The sequence below is a fragment of the Barbatula barbatula genome (assembly GCF_947034865.1).
Source record: "Barbatula barbatula genome assembly, chromosome: 8".
Lineage (NCBI taxonomy): Eukaryota > Metazoa > Chordata > Actinopteri > Cypriniformes > Nemacheilidae > Barbatula > Barbatula barbatula.
The window spans coordinates 3,785,425-3,806,692 of NC_136771.1; the positions used below are offsets into that span (position 1 = coordinate 3,785,425).

At 37.6% G+C, this 21,268-nt stretch overlaps 1 protein-coding gene across 1 annotated transcript; it reads right to left on the bottom strand.

Annotated features, from left to right (window-relative positions):
* Positions 1-178: 178 nt before the first annotated feature.
* LOC306897088 (uncharacterized protein) lies at positions 179-21,216 on the bottom strand. Its single transcript, XM_079461567.1, is given in 31 exon segments — positions 179-802; positions 886-1,042; positions 2,047-2,220; positions 2,753-2,926; positions 3,455-3,628; positions 3,791-3,964; positions 4,724-4,894; positions 5,181-5,354; positions 5,509-5,682; positions 6,051-6,960; positions 6,963-7,855; positions 7,979-8,026; positions 8,699-8,797; positions 9,015-9,110; positions 9,328-9,423; positions 9,651-9,746; positions 9,954-10,040; positions 10,216-10,323; positions 10,561-10,655; positions 10,876-10,924; positions 12,540-12,713; positions 12,969-13,139; positions 13,339-13,509; positions 13,788-13,958; positions 14,295-14,465; positions 14,566-14,739; positions 15,010-16,791; positions 18,669-18,797; positions 18,896-19,024; positions 19,123-19,251; positions 21,068-21,216. Coding segments are annotated over 29 exon segments (7,089 nt in total). The 5' UTR covers positions 19,227-19,251; positions 21,068-21,216; the 3' UTR covers positions 179-802; positions 886-921.
* Between the last annotated feature and the right edge of the window lie 52 nt (positions 21,217-21,268).

Genomic DNA, 21,268 nt, shown 5'->3' on the forward strand with positions numbered 1-21,268 from the left:
CATTGTGTGTAAATACAAATGATGACAACAATTTTTGTCTCAGATGTATGATCTCACCACAGTTTTTTCAGTTTACAGTATGGATTCCTCAGTCCAGCAGAGAGCAGCTTCACTCCTGAATCTCCTATATTATTAAACGAAAAATCTAGTTCTACCAGAAAGACCCAGGAGGCATGATAATGGAACAATGAACGTTTATTAAACAACTGAAACGAAAAGTAGCAAAATATTATAAATGATAAAGTTCTTTGGCGTAGGCCCACTACATGGCACGCATTAGGAGGCACTATGTGTTAATTGTGGTTGGAAACTGGATGAGCAAGTGGTGCTTGTACAGTACAAATGAAGCACGCGTTTTATACTAGCAGCGTTTTTGCACCCACAGCGGTCTGTCTACCACAAATATACACATTTTCATTACTTGATATTTGGTCACAAATAATTATTGTAGTTATAATTGTAGTAGAATGTGTAAAATCTGGGGGTTGACCTTTTGACACTACAATGTACATCAGTCGTCAAGTATTTCAGGAACAGTTTGTTCTGGATGTTTATATAAAGATATTAAACCATTCAGTTGCTTTACAGAAAGTTATTAGACATTTTAAAACAGTGCAATATAACATCAACATTAAAATGGCAATGACAGTATAAAAATCCATAATCATACAACAAAAAATGTATAAAAATAACGAAAAATAAGAACTACTAAAGGGGCAAATGTGTGTTTGCACAGTGCATTCTGTCACTACGGTACTCCATCATCAATATCATCACTCGAATCATACTTTTATCCTAGTAACTACAAGAAAACACAGATTTGCTCAGAATCATTTTAGAAAAAAGTCTTTAAAAACAACAATAAAAATAATTCATAATGCTTACCCCCATTTCTCCAGTTTATAGTGCACGTCCTTTAAATCAGAGAGCAGCTTCATTCCTGAACGTCATTGTTCTATTACCAATCAGATGCAGTTTTTTCAGGTGTGAGTTTGATCTGAGAGCACCTGAAATTTCATCCGTGACACCACAATCCCACAACCTGAAGAGAACATAGAACAGTCAGCTGTAAGATTTAATGAGACATGCTGAATAAAACGCCACAATACCGTGAACATTGTGCTTGTGGTGCCAATGGTGCCGATTCTAGCAGGTGCTCCTGAGCTGAATAGTAACAGAACTTCATGGCTAATGTGGTACACATTGTGAAGTGTATTTTAATATTTATGTTTAATAAATGTGTGTTCTAAAATTATTACTGTAGTACACCGAGTTTTAAAACAGTGTAGTGCCGGCCTCTGCCAAAAGGGGCACCTAGGGGTTGTCTTGGTGACCTGCGTGTGTTTGCCTTAGACGTTACCAGCCACATCTTAGGAAGGCCACAAACCGCTTCTTGAGTTAATTTCTACTGAATTTGCGGGTATGTTACTAAAATAATAAGTATTTTTATCAAGTAAGTTAATGTTTTTATTATAGGTATAAAAATATTGAAATTTGTAATGTGTTGATTGTGAATTTTATATGTTGGCCGTTAATGTGCACATGTTAACTTATGTATTTCAGTATAATCTTTTCAGATAAAAGGGCTCATATATTTACATTAATATGGAAACAGTATGATACAATGGTTATTTTGTCTTAAGATTTGGGGTTGTATTTCAGGTCACATTGATGTAGAACTTTTTTATGAATGAGATTAAATCTTCCCCTCAATCGCCGGCTATGTGTACATTTCAATAGTAAGAATCTTTTATTGCAAATCTACATCTCCTTTGTTTTTAATTTAGAGCTACTTGACAAAATAAGACTGAATTTACTCAAATTTGTCCTGTTTTATACAGTACATTCTTGGATCTTACCATCATGTGTTTTCTCCTCAAATATCCCTTATTCTGTGTTTATAGCTGTCCTGATGGTTTGCCGTGAAATATCATCTATTATAAGAACTGGCCACAGAAATGAAATCTCGCCTGGGAAGTAGTACAGAGATTGAGTTTTGCTCCTACTGTGTGTACTGTTACTATCTTTCTAAGACGGATGTTTTACCTCAGTGTCTCCAGTTTACAATCTGGATTCTTCAGTACAGCAGAGAGCAGCGTCACTCCTGAATCTCCAAGATTATTCTCTGACAGATTCAGATCTCTCAGATGTGCGGGGTTTGATTTCAGAGCTGATGCCAAAGCATCACAACCTTCATTTGTAATACCACAACACCTCAACCTGCAGAAAACAACTCTCTCACGTCAGTTCAACTAATAGAAATGAAACTAGTTTTCTTTATTTTGTTATTAAAAATGGTAAAAATTCACATTACAACAAATACACATTCTTACTGTAAAATGTTTTTTGCATGTTTTTTAGGATGACATAACAAAATGTTATTAAGAAATGTTCCTGTATTGTGATATGTTATCATTTTCAGGGTGCTTTGAAGATGTGGTGAGGTAACAGATTTTATAATGTCTTTCACACACATGAGTCACCGCAGTAGACATTTCTTGCTTTTGATGGAATAATTTAACAATAACCTGTAAATTTGTAGTGTTTTTATTCATCTAATCAGCACAAAGGGCAAGATTTGTGGTCTTAAATTTGATTTTGTGTTACTTTAATCTTAAAAGAAAAAAAACTTGCTATTACAGACCAATCTACCCTAGTCTAACATAATATGTTAAATGGCTGTAAGTAAATCAGCCTCAGTGGACATGTAAATTGCTTCATTGTTGATGCAAGAGATAAATAATGATCTCACCGCAGTATCTCCAGTTTACACTTTGGATTCTTTAGTGTACGAGACAGCAGCTTCACTCCTGAACCGCCGATATTATTCACAGACAGATTCAGATCTCTCAGATGTGAGGGATTTGATTTCAGAGCTGAAGCAAGAGCATCACAACCTTTATCTGTGACACCACAACCACTCAACCTGCGGAAAACAATAACACTCTTCAGATCACTCTTACAACACAAGTAACCAATACTTCTTGAGTAAGGGATAATGTGCAGTTAGCCGTTTGCTATTACAGGTTATAAAACGGTCAGTTCTCGTCCTTGAATCCGATAGGCTGAGCCGAGTTCTAAGCCGTTATAACATAACCCTATTTATAAAAATAGCCTAAATATAATTGTATTTACTTTATTTTATGAAACCTTGCTACGCATATGGAATAACAGTTTTACAAAAGTAACAATCCCTGCGAAGGAGAGGGTTGCAGTGCATTTGAAAACAGCTAAGGGTGTTTTAGGCACTCTGCTTTGCGTCATGCCACAACGCCATTAGCTGTTATAAAATGCACTGTGACCCACTGCTTCTTGCTTTAATAAACCCTGACTGGGTTATCATTACCCCGACACAAAACCAAGGGTTGTTGTATCACTAAAGGGGTTTATTTAGTGACATTAAAACAAGTGAATTATAACATGCAAACATTGCTGATTCAAGATACTCATTTACTCCAGTTTCTCCAGTTTACAGTTTGGATTCTCCAGTCCAGGAGAGAGCAGCTTCACTCCTGAATCTCCTAGTTTCTTATTATTCTTTATATTCAGCTCTCTCAGGTGTGAGTTTGATCTGAGAGCTGAAGCCAGAGCTGCACAACCTTTATCTGTGATACCACAATCCCACAACCTGCAGAGGAAAATAAAACACTCTTCATTCTCTCACTTCACAACACACACAAATAAACAGAGAATCATTTACAAATGCTTTGTCATTTGCTCTCTCTTTCAGTTGCTTTGGATAAAAGCATCTGAAACATTTTTGATGCAAGATATTAGTTTAGGATCTTACACAAGTTTCTCCAGTTTACAGTTTGGATTTTTCAGTCCAGCAGAGAGCAGCTTCACTCCTGAACCTCCTAGTTTATTCCTAGACAGATCCAGTTCTCTCAGGTTTGAGGGGTTTGATCTGAGAGCTGAAGCCAGAGCTGTACATCCTTTATCTGTGACACCACAATCACTCAATCTGCAGAGAAAAATAACCCATATCGGTCATGCTGCATTCGATATGTTATGTTTTTATTTTCATGCGACCCGTATGATCTTTGACCGTTGCATACCTCCCGTGGCATCATTGGACAGAAAAGTGTCCATCCAATGCACACCTCGCCAGCTGTTTCTGGCATATTGTGGTTTCATGCTATTCATGAATTCGCCTAGTGTATATTGATGAAGGCAAGTTCGTGTACAGTATATGGCTACTGCTGAATGTCAATCTCTTTGACACATTTTCTGCTTTCAGGATACATTTTACCATGTTAGTTGGTGGCAATGTAGAAGTAGAATGAGCATGCGTTACCATTGGCTAAATGACCCAAAAGTCAAACAGTTGGAGTGACTGACGTGCTAGCTGATGGGGTAGTTGCACAAGATGGGGCCGATGAGCTTTTGCGATGCCAGGGTCGGCAGACTAATTTCTGGCCGTATAACACTATCGAGTTGCTTTGGGTTAATGAAGTGCTCAGTGCTTAATGTAAAGAGGATCTGTCTTCACTAGTATATTACTTTCTTCCTCTTTTTTTATCTAAAAAAACTCCCATTTTGCCCGTCAAAAACCCTTCGTTTCCCATACAATGTTATACGACTGGAAATTAGTCTGCCTACCCTGGCGTGCCAAAAACTCACCAGTGCCACCTTATTAATTACTAGTGAATTGGCTCACAGATGTGCCGTTAGAGTTTCATGGCTAAACTGTAATTTTTCAATAACATGGTTTGGTTCTCACCGCAGTTTCTCCAGTTTACAGTTTGGATTCTCCAGCCCAACAGAGATCCGCTTCACTCCTGTACTTCCTAGATTATTATCAGATAGATTCAGATCTCTGAGGTGTGAGTTTGATATTAGAGCTGCTGCTAGACCCTCACAAACGTCATCTGTCACACCACAACGACTCAACCTGCAAAAATAGTGACACACTCCTCAGTCTCTCACTTCACTTCACAATACACACTAAACAGAAAAGAAAACAACCCAACAATACATGCGAAAATGGGTTAAATAAGTGAAGAAAATTAGATGACCTGCTTAAGATAAATGTGTTTGTTTACATACAGAAAAAAAACATTAAGAGGGGACAAACAAACAAAAATGAACTAAAGTTTTGTCAAATACAGTAATATTACAGATTTACTGAATCATTGGAAATTATTGAACACATGCAAGATAATAATTTTAGATTTTACTCCAGTTTCTCGAGTTTACAGCTTGGATTCTTCAGTCTAGCTAAGAGCCGATTCACGCCTGAACCTCCTAGTTTATTCCCAGACAGATTCAGTTTTCTGAGGTGTGAGGGGTTTGATTTCAGAGCTGAAGCCAAAGCAACACAACCTTCCACCTTCACGCCACAATCCCACAACCTGCAGAAGACAAAACACACTCTTCAGTCTCTCACTTCAAAATACATACATGCAAGAGTAAAAGATCTCTGAAACATTGAAGACAAAAATAACTGTGATATGAATATCACCTGAAAGCCATTTAAGAACATTGATTCATGAATTATGATCTTACCACAGTGTCTCCAGTTTACAATTTGGATTCTTCAGTGCAGCAGAGAGCAGCGTCACTCCTGAATCTCCTAAATGATTCCCAGACAGATTCAGATCTCTCAGACCTGAAGAATTTGAAGTGAGGACTGCAGTCAGACCAGCAAAGCATTTCTCTGAGAGTTTACAATCAGAAAGCCTGCGAATGACATAATATCAGAGATACAAATCAACATCATCATCTGTCAGATGATTAATCATAATATTGTATGTATTCAAATGGCACATTTTAACATTAAAAAAATGTGTAGACTCCGTGCACAATGACCACAATATATTACTGCAAGTTTCCATCAAGGATCTGATGTACTCCTGTGAATTTATGATCTTTAGTGTAAGAGGTTTTGAGCTGTGATCTTTATACTGATGTAGTTGGTTGAACAAAGTACTTTACAGCGCGAGTCACAAGATTATTACTTGAAATAATTGCTTCATATAAACATCATCATCATCCACAACTGTACAAGCCCACAAACAGTACATATAATGATTGTCATTGGGACTTACTGAGCTGATCTTGATGCTTTAACCACAGGTAGCAACTTCAGAAGAACCGTATCTGATGTCATGTCGTCTTTATTATTGAATGGGCTTACATATTTACTCAACTCAAACACATCTAACTGCTCCGAGGTCAGTAAAACAAACACCACTGCTGACCACTGAGACGAGGAGAATCTGCTGCTTGACAGATATCCAGATTTATCCCACCACTCCTGCACTTCATTCTCAAGAGACTGATCACCCAGTTCATTTAAACAGTAAAACAGATTGATGGATTTCTCTAGTGAGGGATTTAACTTTATTCTGTTTTTAATGTACTCAACCGTTTTCTCTTTGCTCCAGGATGTGTTCACAGTGTGTGTCAGAAGATCCTGCAGAAGTTTCTGGTTGGACTCTAGTGAGAGACCTAAAATAAATCTGACGAAAAGATCCAGATTTCCATTGTTAATCTGTAGAGCTTTGTCCACTGCTCTCTGATGCAAATCTGATATTGTGTCACATGTGAACTGTTTTAAGGGGAAATATTCCTGGAGCACATCTCTCTTGTGTAACAGTAATGAGAGAAGCACATGTAGAGCTGCTAGATGTTCCTGAATGCTGAGATGAACAAAGCAGTAAACCTTCCTCTGATACAAGCCAAACTCCTCTCTGAAGATCTGAGTGCACAATCCTGAGTACACTGATGCTTCTGCTACATCAATGCCACAATCTCTCAGGTCTTCATCATAGAAGATCACATTGCCTTTCACAAGCTGCTCAAAAGCCACCCTGCCCAGTTTGAAGATCATCTCTTCATTATTCTTCTCATAGTCCTTCTGATGTTTGATGTTTGTCTGAATGATCAGGAAATGTGTGTACATTTCAGTGAGAGTCTTGGGGATCTCTCCTTCACTCTTGGCTTTTTTTTTGTCTTGCTCAACATTCTCTCTAGAACAGTGGCTGAAATCCAGCAGAACACTGGGATGTGACACATGATGTAGAGGCTCCTGGATGACTTCAGGTGTGAGATGATTCTGTTGTTCAGACTCTCATCACTGGTTCTCTTTCTGAAGTATTCATCTTTCTGTGGGTCCTTGAAGCCTCGTACCTCAGTGACTCGATCAACAAACTCAGTGGGGATGAGATCAGCTGCTGCTGGTCTGGAGGTGATCCAGATGAGAGCGGAGGGAAGCAGATTCCCAGCGATGAGGTTTGTCAGCATCACGTCCACCGAGGCTGATTCACTTACATCACACAACGTCACACTGCTTTTAAAATCCAGAGACACACGACACTCATCCAAACCATCAAAGATGAACAACACTTTATATTCACCACTGGAGATTTCCATTTCTTTTGTTTCTGGGAAGAAAACATGAAGAAGCTCCAGAAGACTCAGTTTTTGGTCTTTTATTAGATTCAGCTCTCTGAAAGGAAGTGGAAATATGAGCTTGACGTCCTTATTAGCTTTCGCTTTAGCCCAGTCTAGAATGAACTTCTGCACAGAGACTGTTTTTCCAATGCCAGCGACTCCCTTTGTCAGCACACTTCTGATGGGTTTGTCTTGTTCAGATAAAGCTTTAAAGATGTCTTTGCATTTGATTGGTTTGTCTTCGGTTGCTGTTCTTCTGGATTGAGTCTCAAGCTGTCTCACCTCATGTTCAGTTCTGATCCCTCCACTTTCACTCTCTGTGATGTAGAGATCTGTGTAGATGTCTTTCAGCAGTGTTGGGTTTCCCTGCTTTGGTATTCCCTCATACAAACACTCAAACCTCTTCTGTAATTTTGATCTGTATAAGTTTAGGACTTCAGCAGACCAAGAGTCACGGCTGTAACATTAAAATAACACTTCATTATATAAACAGTTTTTTGTAGTTTATGATTAATATAATGCATAGAAGACAAACAAAAAGGTCTTGAGATCAATTGAGATTATGAAATATGCTTTAGACCTGTGACAGTCAGGTTCTGCTTGTTTTAATCTGCTCTGCTTGTCTTGTCTAAAACAGAACATGAAGAGAAACATTTACAGGTATATAAGTAAAAACGCATTTAAAAAGCTCTACAGATGCTAAATATTAATCGCATCAACATTTGTTCATTTGTGTGCAAGTTAGGTCAGTGCAGTATCAAGTGTATACATGTGCTTTAATTTAAAAGAAATTTCTTGTTTTCCGTGACTTTATCTAAGCATCTATTTTTTGTGGATCGAGGGTATGCAGCGTCAGGCCCCCCTTGTGCGCCATTGGGAAACGTTCCCCTGAGTGGTAAAACACTCAGCAAAATGGCTGAGGAGAATAGGAGAAACAAAGATACCGGGACTAAAACCCCCAATTATTTGCTGAAATTCCAAGCAACTGGACGCGACGGTGATCCTTACGACTTCCCTATGACTTACAAAGGAATCAGGTGTTCCTGTGCACTAAAATGTTGCACGGAATTGCATTTCCTGATATTGTAAGCAGTCATTTTGCTGAATGTTTTGCCCCTCACAGAGGCATGCTCATGGTAAAGTGACGACACCTCCATACCCTCTATAAAAAGATCAATTTTAGGATGTATATTATGTCATAAGTTAAAAAACTTTATAATGTTCTTTAATTTTGCACATTTGTATCAGATTTGTGATATAAACAGGCTAGACATATTAAATCTTTAAGGGGACTCATTACCTAAAAGCTGGCAAATTGTTGTTTCCAGTGAAGTTAGATGGATGATCAAGAGACTGATGCCTCTTCATAGACACACCGCTGGGTTCTGGTGGGTCTGATCTGTGCATTAGAATTAAATACAACATCAAATCGCTGTATTTGGGAATTTACACCTGATAAAATAATTCCTTTAGCTGAAAACATTATATACACTCATGCTGAAATAAAGACATTGATGTTTCAACACAAAAATAATTTTAGTCATTTAGCAGACACTTTTCAAGAGAAACTTTTTGTTATAGTTTTGGTTATCAATATCGTTCAGTACATCATTTACCTAAACCCAAGATCAGTTTGTTTATTGAAGTTAGATGGAGGATCAAGAGACTGATGACTCTTCATAGACACACCGCTGGGTTCTGGTGGGTCTGATCTGTGCATTAGAATTAAATACAACATCAAATCGCTGTATTTGGGAATTTACACCTGATAAAATAATTCCTTTAGCTGAAAACATTATATACACTCATGCTGAAATAAAGACATTGATGTTTCAACACAAAAATAATTTTAGTCATTTAGCAGACACTTTTCAAGAGAAACTTTTTGTTATAGTTTTGGTTATCAATATCGTTCAGTACATCATTTACCTAAACCCAAGATCAGTTTGTTTATTGAAGTTAGATGGAGGATCAAGAGACTGATGACTCTTCATAGACACACCGCTGGGTTCTGGTGGGTCTGATCTGTGCATTACAATTAAACGCAACATCAAATCGCTGTATTTGGGAGTAGAAATGTATTTACACCTGATAAAATAATTCCTTTAGCTGAAAACATTATATACAGTCATACTGAAATAAAGACATTGATGTTTCAACACAAAAATCATTTTAGTAATTTAGCAGACACTTTTCAAGAGAAACTATTTGTTATAGTTTCGGTTATCAATATCGTTCAGTACATCATTTACCTAAACCCAAGGTCAGTTTGTTTATTGAAGTTAGATGGAGGATCCAAAGACTGATGACTCTTCATAGACACACCGCTGGGTTCTGGTGGGTCTGATCTGTGCATTACAATTAAACACAACATCAAATCGCTGTATTTGGGAGTAGAAATGTGGTTGATGAAATTGATTAAATTGATAAATTGATAAAAAGCCTTATTTCCATGCTGAAATACAGAATTTACACACAATCAAAGATAAATATTTGTCATTTGTTTCAACAGGGATTATGTAATAAAATAAACATATGTGTACTACAGCATTTACCTAAACCCAAGATCAGTTTGTTTATTGAAGTTATATGGAGGATCGAGAGACTGATGACTCCTTATTGACACACAGCTGGGTTCTGATCTGTGCATTAGAATGAAATACAATATTTAGTGAGAGTAGATAAAGAAATGTATATGAATGACTTTTGTAATGTACTGACTGATTACTGAGCTGTTCAACTAATATGGATTATTTTAATAAATTGTTGAAGAGATTACAGCAAGTAGTGACCATTGATAAAGATTGCTCAAGTTACCCAAGATCAGAGTGTTTTCTGAAGTTAGATGGAGGATCTAGAGACTGATGACTCCTCATAGACACACAGCTGGGTTCTGGTGAGTCTGATCTGTCCATCTGGATTAAACTGATAAAAGGTTTGTTAATTTATGTCATCTGTTGAATTCCACCAATACGACACGAAGGCTTGAATTCTATTATGTTCTTGTGTGTGTCAATTGTTTTATTTATTTAAAATACATTTTATATCTGTATAAAATGGACGTTTCTCTGACATGATACAGGATCGATGTTTATGAAATATTTGACCTCCAAAAGTATATCGGTGAAAACAGTGAATGACATAGAGGAACTAATCTTATACCCAAAGCAAGATGACTCCTGTTCATTATGAAGGTTGTGGTGAGGATCCCCAGTATCAGCCATTGCTGGATTCTGTTGACTGACAGGTGGATTTTCCTGTAACATCACAAACAACCTGTTGTTTGTACGTGTATGTTTCGAAACGGAATCATAGTGTTCCCAAATTGAACTAAAACTTTAAAGGAGGCCACATGTTTGCTTGTTCACGTAAATAGTAAAGCCCCATTCAAACAACACAGAGCACAACACAGCCTACCTGTGTGCAGCGTCAAACACGTCAAAAATGTGTTTTATATTATATATGAAACACACTCACCTGTGGCGAATTCTCTAGATATGGGCCATCGATACCTGCGCAATTCAAGCTAAAATCAAGATCAGACACAGAAAATTGTGTGATAAACAGGAAATCCTATTCCGTAATTTACTTTCACTATAGACTTCTTTGAGACACGCCTTGTCTCGCCTGGAAACGAAGATGAGAGGCGGTAGCTGTAAGAGGAGGAGTGACTGTCGAGTCGACTGGAAACGTCAGCATTGGAATAGATCGCGTTTTAATCGAATTTATCTTGGGCCAACTGAGTTTAAACGTAAAATGATCTAAAGCTTATGTTAGATAAACTCTCAACCATTTCAATTTGACAAACAGTGCTAGAAGCTCCTATTTAAAGTTTCCACTTTTCCCCCAAATTGAAGAAATGTATTTAAACATCAGACTATCCTTCTGGAGAGTTCCCAAGGATTCGATTTAATATTGTGTGTCAATTCTGTAACTCGTTTCCAGAAAACAGAGTATACTTCTCTGCTTGGAAATATTTAATCCTGGACAAAGTGCAATTGTGGTTAAAGAAGCAAAATATGGTTGATTTTAACATGTCCTTTATAAAACATTAAACATGGAAACAGGGAAGAAGGAGATCAAAAAGGGTTTTCACCTCACTCGGGGCTAAACGAGTCCGATGAGGATTTTGTCATCATGTCAAAAACGATTAAATATGGGCCTTTTTATAATCCTTCCATACAGGTTCTAAACCCAGTTCACTATACACTAAATACATTTTTTAATTGCTAACAGCCAACAGATATATCCGAAACCAAAATATTCAAACAATGCAAACCTAAACGTATATTAACGTCTATGTATTAAGTGGCAGAACACGCCAAAAGCAACAAATACTGTATATTTTAATGAATACATATAAATATAAACAGTCGCATAAATTTCAGCCGAGTTAAAACTTAACGATACCTGTATGTCGAAACACAATCTGCATAATTGAAGAATTTCATAAAAATCCCAGATTTCCATTCCTGAAAGTTGCAGTGAAGCTTCCTTTATTTCTAATTTTCCCCTTTTAACGCCATAATATCATCTGTAATGCTTTTCCCAAAGCTTTACTTTACTTTCCCTTATTCATGACGCAGACAAGTGAGCAGAAAAGAGGTCTGGTCGTGAAAATGGTTCCATAAACTTTATTCAGAATGAGGAAGCCTTCTGACCACAGCATAAACCTTATATTTAACAGTATAATAATAACCTGATCAAAATATTGATTCTTTCTAGAAAACGCAGAATGAAGTTTGTCAAAAGTTGAAAAACAAAAATGTGGCACTTAATTGGCCTTTGTACAATGAAAATGTGCAAAATTAGCAATTCATAATTTTCTGGGTTCTTATAAACCTGAATTATAGACAAACTCTTGAAACATATTGTACATCAAACCTTACAACAACAAGAAATTATAAAGCTGGTAAAATTATAACAGTGATCGATTACACATCGTGTCAAACTAGTTGTAATCTCTTTAACTCTGTTGGCTTTGATGTCTCTATGATTGATCCACAGTCACCATTCGGTCATGAAAAAATCTTTATAGCCATCATCCCAGCCAGAACTGAAATAAAACAAGGAAACCAGCCATTAATATGTATATGTATTATTTATATTTCAAATAAGAGTGCAAAAATATGAATACCTACCTCAGTGTCTCCAGGTTATAATGTGGGTCCTCCTTTAAAGCAGCGAGCAGCTTCACTCCTGAATCTCCCAGTTTATTCTTAAATAGGTTCAGTTCTCGCAGGTTGGAGGGGTTTGATCTGAGAGCTGAAGCCATAGCTGCACAACCTTTATCTGTGATACCACAATCAGTTAACCTGCAGAACACAATTACATACACATCACTCTTTCTTCACAACACAGTGATGTGAAAACTACACGAGTATGGCGGTGTGCTGGGTTCACATGTTTCAACCATGCTTTTCTGATAGATAGTTCTAAATTAGTGCTGGTTTGTCCAGAACAACACAATTATTAAGGGTCTCATACACATGATACAGATATCTGCCCCTTTCAACTAATTTAGTCCTCCTTTGTCTTAGTTTTGTTTTAGGTAAGACATACAATCTTACCACAGTGTCTCCAGTTTACAGTTTGGATTCTCAAGTCCAGCAGAGAGCAGCTTCACTCCTGAATCTCCAAGATTATTCTTTGTCAGATCCAGATCCCTTAGGTAGAAGTTTGATTTTAAAGCCAAACCCAGAGCACCACAACCTTCATCTGTGACATCACAATCCCACAACCTGCAGAAAACAATAACACACTCTTTATCCTCCCACTTCACAAAAATCACACATTAGTTCAGCAAAGAGAGAAGCTTCCTGAGAAAATCAGGAACTTAAATATCCCAACACTGCCATAAAAATGCATGTAAAATGGAGCTGAACCAATAGCAGTTTAAAAGGAATTCTAAATGACACTAGAAATAATTTATGGTCTCACGTCAGTTTCTCCAGTTTACAGTTTGGATTCTCAAGTCCGGCGGAGATCAGCTTCAGTCCTGAACCTCCTAGTTTATTCTCAGACAGATTCAGATCTCTCAGGTGTGAGTTTGATGTCAGAGCTGAAGCAAGATCATCACAACCTTCATATGTGACCCCACAACGATTCAACCTGCAGACAACAATAAAACATTCTTTACTTTCTCTCACGTCACAACACACACATCAGAAAACAAAGGCTTTATGTTAAACTTTGATTGAGGTAAGCAAAAAAATGTGGGGAAACTATTCTGTATTTTAATAGATTCACCGTAAACACGAAAATGAGAAAAGTCAAGAAAAAATACAATAAACTGTATGTAAAATCACTGAAGCAAGAAAACAACGAGAGATCAATTAAATCTCCATTGAAATGCTGTTTTTGTGCGAGAGATTCAGAGTTGATGTTACCTCAGTTTCTCCAGTTTACAGTTTGGATTCTTCAGCCCAACAGAGAGCAGCTTCAGTCCTGAACCTCCGAGATTATTCCTAGACAGATCCAGATCTCTCAGGTGTGAGTTTGATATCAGAACTGAAGCAAGAGCTTGACAACCTTCACGTGTGACACCACAATCCCACAACCTGCAGAGAACAATAAGGAGGCTTTCTGAGGAGTTATAAGGGAGCAACCACACGTACAGTATATCCTTCCTTTGCATTCTAAGGGTGTGGAGCTAAGATGCAAGTTAAGGAAGATGCGCAAATACTAAAGGAGGACACATCCTTATTATGACATAACCAATAAATAACAGATTTGGGGTGTGAATCGTCACTTGGTCTCACGATTCATTTATGATAATCATGTCAACTATTCAATATCACAATGCGTTGCATCCTCAATATAGTATCATTAAAAAACAGCATAATAATGAATTAATTTAAAAAATGTTGATTTGAGAGACTAAATTATGATCTTACACCAGTTTCTCCAGTTTACAGTTAGAATCATTCAGTCCAGCTGAAAGGAGCTTCACTCCTGAACCTCCTAGTTTATTCTCAGACAGATCCAGATCTCTCAGGTGTGAGTTTGATCTCAGAGCTGAAGCAAGAGCATCACAACCTTCATCTGTCACAGCACAACCACTCAACCTGCAGAAAACAATAACACACTCTATATCCAATTTTCCACTCAGTCACAAAAATATGAATATTGTTTTTTAAATGACAGATAAAAAAAATTCTAGGTTACTTCAGTTTCTCCAGTTTACAATTTGAATTCTCCAGTCCAACAGAGAGCAGCTTCACTCCTGAATCTCCAAATGTATTCCCAGTCAGATTCAGATCTCTCAGACATGAAAAATTCGAAGTGAGAACTGAAGCCAGATCATCACAGCATTTCTCTGTCAGTGTGCACTGTGAAAGCCTGGGAATCACAAATAAGAGACAGTTTAGCAGTTTTGTTGAGCTGAACACAAAATAATATATTTGGAAACAGTGCCTCAAAACTCATGCCCCATTTGTACTGCCATAGTAGGGAAAATAGATAAATTGGGGATGAGAACTGTTTGGTTACTGACATTCTAATAAATATCTTTCTTTGTGTTCAGCAGAACAAATAAGTTTATACAGGTCTGGAACAACTCGAGGGCGAGTAAATTAAGACAGAATTTTAATTTTGGGGAAAATGACTTACTCAGCAGATCTTGATGCTTCAACCACAGGCAGCAGCTTCTGAAGAACGTCATCTGGTGTCATTTGGTTTCTGATGACATCTGTGCTTATGTAATTTCTTAAATTAAACACATCTAACTGTTCTGTGGTCAGAAATGCAAACACCACTGCTGACCACTGAGATGAGGAGAATCTGCTGCTTGATATTGTTCCAGATTTGACAAACTCCTGCACTTCATTCACAAGAGACTGATCACCCAGTTCATTTAGACAGTGAAACAGATTAAAGGATTTCTCTGGTGAGGGATTCAACCTTATTTTTCTTTTAATGTACTTCAGAGTTTTCTTTATACACCTAACATTCACTGTATTTGTCAGAAGATCCTGCAGAAGTTTCTGGTTGGACTCCAGTGAGAGACCAAGAAGAAATCTGAGGAAAAGATCTAGATGTCCATTCTTACTCTGTAGAGCTTCATTCACACCTCTCTGATGCACATCTGATATTGAGTGACATTGATGTTTTGAAGGGAAATATTCCTTGAGTACATCTCTCTTGTGTAACAGGAATGAGAGAAGCACATGTAGAGCTGCTAGATGTTCCTGAATGCTGAGATGAACAAAGCAGTAAACTTTCCTCTGATACAAGCCAAACTCCTCTCTGAAGATCTGAGTGCACAATCCTGAGTACACTGATGCTTCTGCTACATCAATGCCACAATCTCTCAGGTCTTCATCATAGAAGATCACATTGCCTTTCACAAGCTGCTCAAAAGCCACCCTGCCCAGTTTGAAGATCATCTCTTCATTATTCTTCTCATAGTCCTTCTGATGTTTGATGTGTGTCTGAATGATTAGGAAATGTGTGTACATTTCAGTGAGAGTCTTGGGGATCTCTCGTTCACTCTTGGCTTCACTCAATATTCTCTCTAGAACAGTGGCTGAAATCCAGCAGAACACTGGGATGTGACACATGATGTAGAGGCTCCTGGATGACTTCAGGTGTGATATGATTCTGTTGTTCAGACTCTCATCACTGGTTCTCTTTCTGAAGTATTCATCTTTCTGTTGGTCCTTGAAGCCTCGTACCTCAGTGACTCGATCAACACACTTAGAGGGGATGAGATCAGCTGCTGCTGGTCTGGAGGTGATCCAGATGAGAGCGGAGGGAAGCAGGTTCCCAGCGATGAGGTTTGTCAGCATCACGTCCACTGAGACTGATTCACTTACATCACACAACCTCACACTGCTGTGAAAATCCAGAGACACACGACACTCATCCAAACCATCAAAGATGAACAACACTTTATATTCACCACTGGAGATTTCCATTTCTTTTGTTTCTGGGAAGAAAACATGAATAAGCTCCTGAAGACTGAGTTGTTTATCTTTCATCAGATTCAGCTCTCTGAAAGGAAGTGGAAATATGAGCTTGACGTCCTTATTCTCTTTCCCTTTAGCCCAGTCTAGAATGAACTTCTGCACGGAGACTGTTTTTCCAATGCCAGCGACTCCCTTTGTCAGCACACTTCTGATGGGTTTGTCTTGTTCAGATAAAGCTTTAAAGATGTCTTTGCATTTGATTGGTTTGTCTTCGGTTGCTGTTCTTCTGGATTGAGTCTCAATCTGTCTCACCTCATGTTCAGTTCTGATCCCTCCACTTTCACTCTCTGTGATGTAGAGATCTGTGTAGATGTCTTTCAGCAGTGTTGGGTTTCCCTGCTTTGGTATTCCCTCATACAAACACTCAAACTTCTTCTGTAAATTTGATCTGTATGTGTTGAGGACTTTAAGAGACTGACCTGATCTGTTCATGGAAAAAAAAGGCTTTAAAGTGAGTAAAGGCATTCTGATGTACTCAGCATATTCAGTGCAATAAATAAAAAGATTAAAAAATGGCAGATAATTGAAAAAAAGAATACCTTATTAACCTTCATTACACAATAGCTCAATATATTATAGGTTATTTAAAGATATTAGTGCTGATGTGGCGTATTTGTAATAATAATCTATCATACAGTTTTAAATACTCCAGTGATATGTTTGAAAGTGTCTTAGTTGAGTGTCTTAATTGTCTGTACTATAACAACTGTAGTTTTAACTTGACTTTAATGTTGTTTTAACTTTTATTTTTATTCACAACAAAGTATTTAACCAACTGTTGATTGTCACTGATCAGGCATAAAAATATCTTGACCAATTCATTTTTATAAATATAGCTGCAAGCAGAAATTACGGGGTCAATCCCAACAATGTCCCAAAGTGAAATATCTTGGACATGTTAGATGATCAGACTTTGTTCATTTGTAAACCAATTTAAAAACATGGGAAAGACATTTAGAACACTAGAAAAGTGCTAATTACTTTTCACCACTAAGTGGCGCTGACACCAGATTTCTATGAGGCAGACAAGATAAGTAATGACACATACAGTATGTTTTGTGGCAATACATTAAAGTGTTGTAAAGATACAGTCACATGACTCTTTGACACTGAACACTGTAACAGTGATTTGATCAATCAAGAAGCTTTTAATAGTACTGTCTGCAGATGCTACATACCCCATTTCGTGCAAAACTGACACATTTTGTAGGAGGAGTTCGAAAAAGTAAGTTTTCTATATAATTTAATATGGCAGACAGGAGATATAGTGGAATGTGACAACTTTGATTTCAAAGTACTCGGCCAACAAATATACTAATATAAATCAGATTACATTATGATGACTTTTCCATGTTATAATCATTATATAATTTAACCACTAGGGGCTGCTGGCCTATAACTTTACAGGTCCTCTCAAAAACTTGAACCTGATGAAGAATACCAAGTTTCAAAACAATTCGCCATAGTTCGAAAAAGTTTAAAAAAATTTTTTAAATGGCAGGAACATTTTCTTGAGTGCAGCACGATTAAGCAGCTGAGAAGGAGCACAGAAAGGAAACTTAAATAGGACGCAGTCTAGTGTGTGTTGTATTACTATTGGTTAATGTTGATTAGCTGCAACTGATGTGATCGACTAATGCAAGCTAAACTATAGTGACTTGCCAGAACTAACGCTGCTTGATGTGTTTACGCCACTTTGTGGCTGAACCCTAATTACTCCCAAGATAATAATTAGATAAATAATTTTGCTTTTTGTTTTTAGGTGAAAAATCCATAGACTGGTCACTCTTCATGGAAGAGTGGCTTACACAGAATATTAAAAAGAAAGTAAACCAATAAAAAAATGTATGTGTTCTTAAGTGTTCTATCAACCGCATCTACCAATTTAAAGTAAATATTAAAATAGACAAGTGTAATAGAGAAACATTTAAAGAGTACATAACATAAGATCATGAAAATAACATTTCATTCAGTGTCAGGCATATGAACAGCTAAGGACAGATAAGGAAGACTGCACACTAGAGGTCTTCAGGGGTACACTTAGATCCGAAAACCAGAAGTCCGACCCGAGACCAGAGCAAGTTCAGGTCTAAAAGATTCAGAATTTAATATAAATATGTTTTTGCTGAATAGACCCAAGAAAATCCAATCTTTCCCATAAATAAACATTTTGTCGCTCACATGTGTGTGTGTGTATTTGCCAACCTATCTCTTGCCACACTAGTTATCTACTCTTTAAAAACAATGTATTTGGTTACACAGATTTAAACACAGATTATCAACATATAGTGAAGCATTTACCTTATTTCAAGATCAGTGGCTTCCTTTAACAGAGTTGGAGGCTCCATGGACCAGTCACTCTTCATGGAAACACAGCTGGGTTCTGGTGACTCTGATTGGTCCATCGTTGATTGTTTATCCGTGGCATATCTAATAATAGGGCCATATCACAATATACTGTGAGCATCAATGATGCTTAAGGAAACAACACACACTTCAAGCGAGAGTAAATGAACCTGTAAATGTACCTAAGGTCAAGATCAGTGGGTTCCTTTAACAGAGGTGGATGCTCCATAGACCAGTCACTCTTCATGGACACACAGCTGGGTTCTGGTGACTCTGATCGGTCCATCGTTGATTGTTTATCTGTGGCATATCTAATAATAGGGCCATATCACAATATACTGTGAGCATCAATGATGCTTAAGGAAACAACACACACTTCAAGCGAGAGTAAATGAACCTGTAAATGTACCTAAGGTCAAGATCAGTGGGTTCCTTTAACAGAGGTGGATGCTCCATAGACCAGTCACTCTTCATGGACACACAGCTGGGTTCTGGTGACTCTGATCGGTCCATCGTTGATTGTTTATCCGTGGCATATCTAATACAGGGACATATCACAATAGACTGTGAGCATCAATGATGCTTAAGGAAATACACACACTTAAAGCGCGAAGTGCTTTTTAACAATATCATATCAGGCTGTTTAAGTATGACATCCACCATAACTCAAAAAACATATACATCAAAATAAATTAAAACTACTGCTACTACTGCTTGTTTAATGCAGGTCTTCTAGTGCATGTGCAACAGTCATCTTTTTTCGAGACCGCAATATTTTCCAAACACTACTCCAGCGGTTCTTCCTCTTCCTCTTCTTTTTGCTAATTCCTTTGGGCGTAGGTTATCCAAAAACTTGGAATAGTGTATCATGTACCTATCCGGGAAGTAAAGGGCTGTGGTTCTCTGTAGTCCTTGAAAAGCGAATTCTGTTGAAGACAATATCTCGCTTGGATTGAACTTTGAGCATTTTGCAGATATGATTAGTTTGATGATTGGGAGTGGCACCTTCAAATGATAAGAGTAATTATGGAACATTTTGTCTTCTTCACAAATCTTAGTCACACCTCCTCACAAAATTAAAAAGCTATTACCATAGGCTATTTTGCAAGACATGAACACTGTTGCAAAAACACTTTTTAGTCTTTTCTTAACTTCACAAATATAAGAAGTCACAGGCTTTACAAATCCTAAAGATCTTTTTTTATTGAAATCATTTACCTAAATAACGCATTTCTGTAGAACATTCTTCATTAATGTAACAATGTAACACACACCCGGGTCTGATCACCCTGCGGTGGGCCTCCCTTGGCTGAGGGTGTCTTGTGATGTAGAGCCGAAACACCCGATGGGGTTAAGGTGCACCCCTGACGTTCTGACGCTGAGTAAGGAACCATCCCAAGCACCTCACCAAAATACATAATGAAGGCATGGACAATGTCCCACTGGGCGATCAAACTGTGATGATATAGTGGCATTATAACACCTAGTAGGCCTACTATAAAGCGAATCTGATCAAAAATATGTATTCTCTAAAAAGTTATATTAGGTATGACGACATGGCAACCACTCGCGGCGAACATTCTGTCTCAACAATGTGTCACAAACTGCGTAGGCTACTGAAATGTGCGCGTTTTTTAAAATCTACTTCTGGCCGCCTGGTGGAAGTATGTTTTTCCTGAATACGATGGTAACTACATCGAGTGCAAACCCCTGCAGCGTTGGAAACTTCGGCATTTCATTTCTAAGGTGATTTCAGATCAACGCAAGTTTCGGAAGATTTGCGTGGCTTTCAACCGATCGCCGGGCTTCATCTAAGCTTTGGACACTCCTGAAAGATATGTGAACATAAATACAAAGTTTTTATCTTGGTACTGACGAAATTTCACCGAAATCCATAGAGAAGAAAGTATTTTACTAAATCGCGTAAATTGGGTAGTCACATCCTCTGTATTTAATAATACGCATTTTCGATCACATGACTTCTATTTTAGTTCATGTTAACTATTTTAATATATTCCCCGTTATTACAAATATCATAACGTTCGCAATCCACAACTGATTTTCACAATTCAGGTGTCGTCGTAAAGGGAATTTTCAGCTCTGTCTAGAAATGTGATCCATTTTGAGTTTAGGGGTGTTTGGAAATGTCATCATACCTAGTTATATATCACCTTATAACTAGAAAGGTTTGTTTAAAATTATTATATCAGCGTTAAACGTAACAGATCAAAAATAGTGTTTGAACTACGTATTTTAAGGAATTTCATCATCTAGCAAAGCAGGCAACATCTAACATATACAAAGATTAATGTCGGACACAAAGTGGCGTCGATGTTTTTGCGCATTTGACTTACCTGTCGAAATGAAGCTAACGGCGGGTCTTCAAACGATGTATTCAAGAACACATAGGCCTACATTTGACATACATTTTCAAAACATTAAAATTCCGTACTAGAGTAAAAAAACAGTCGACTTTGTCACTGCCAGTATACTTTCACTTTCTAGTTCACACCTGCCCAGGTAAGCATTTCTCATGAAGGGGGGGGGGGGGTTAT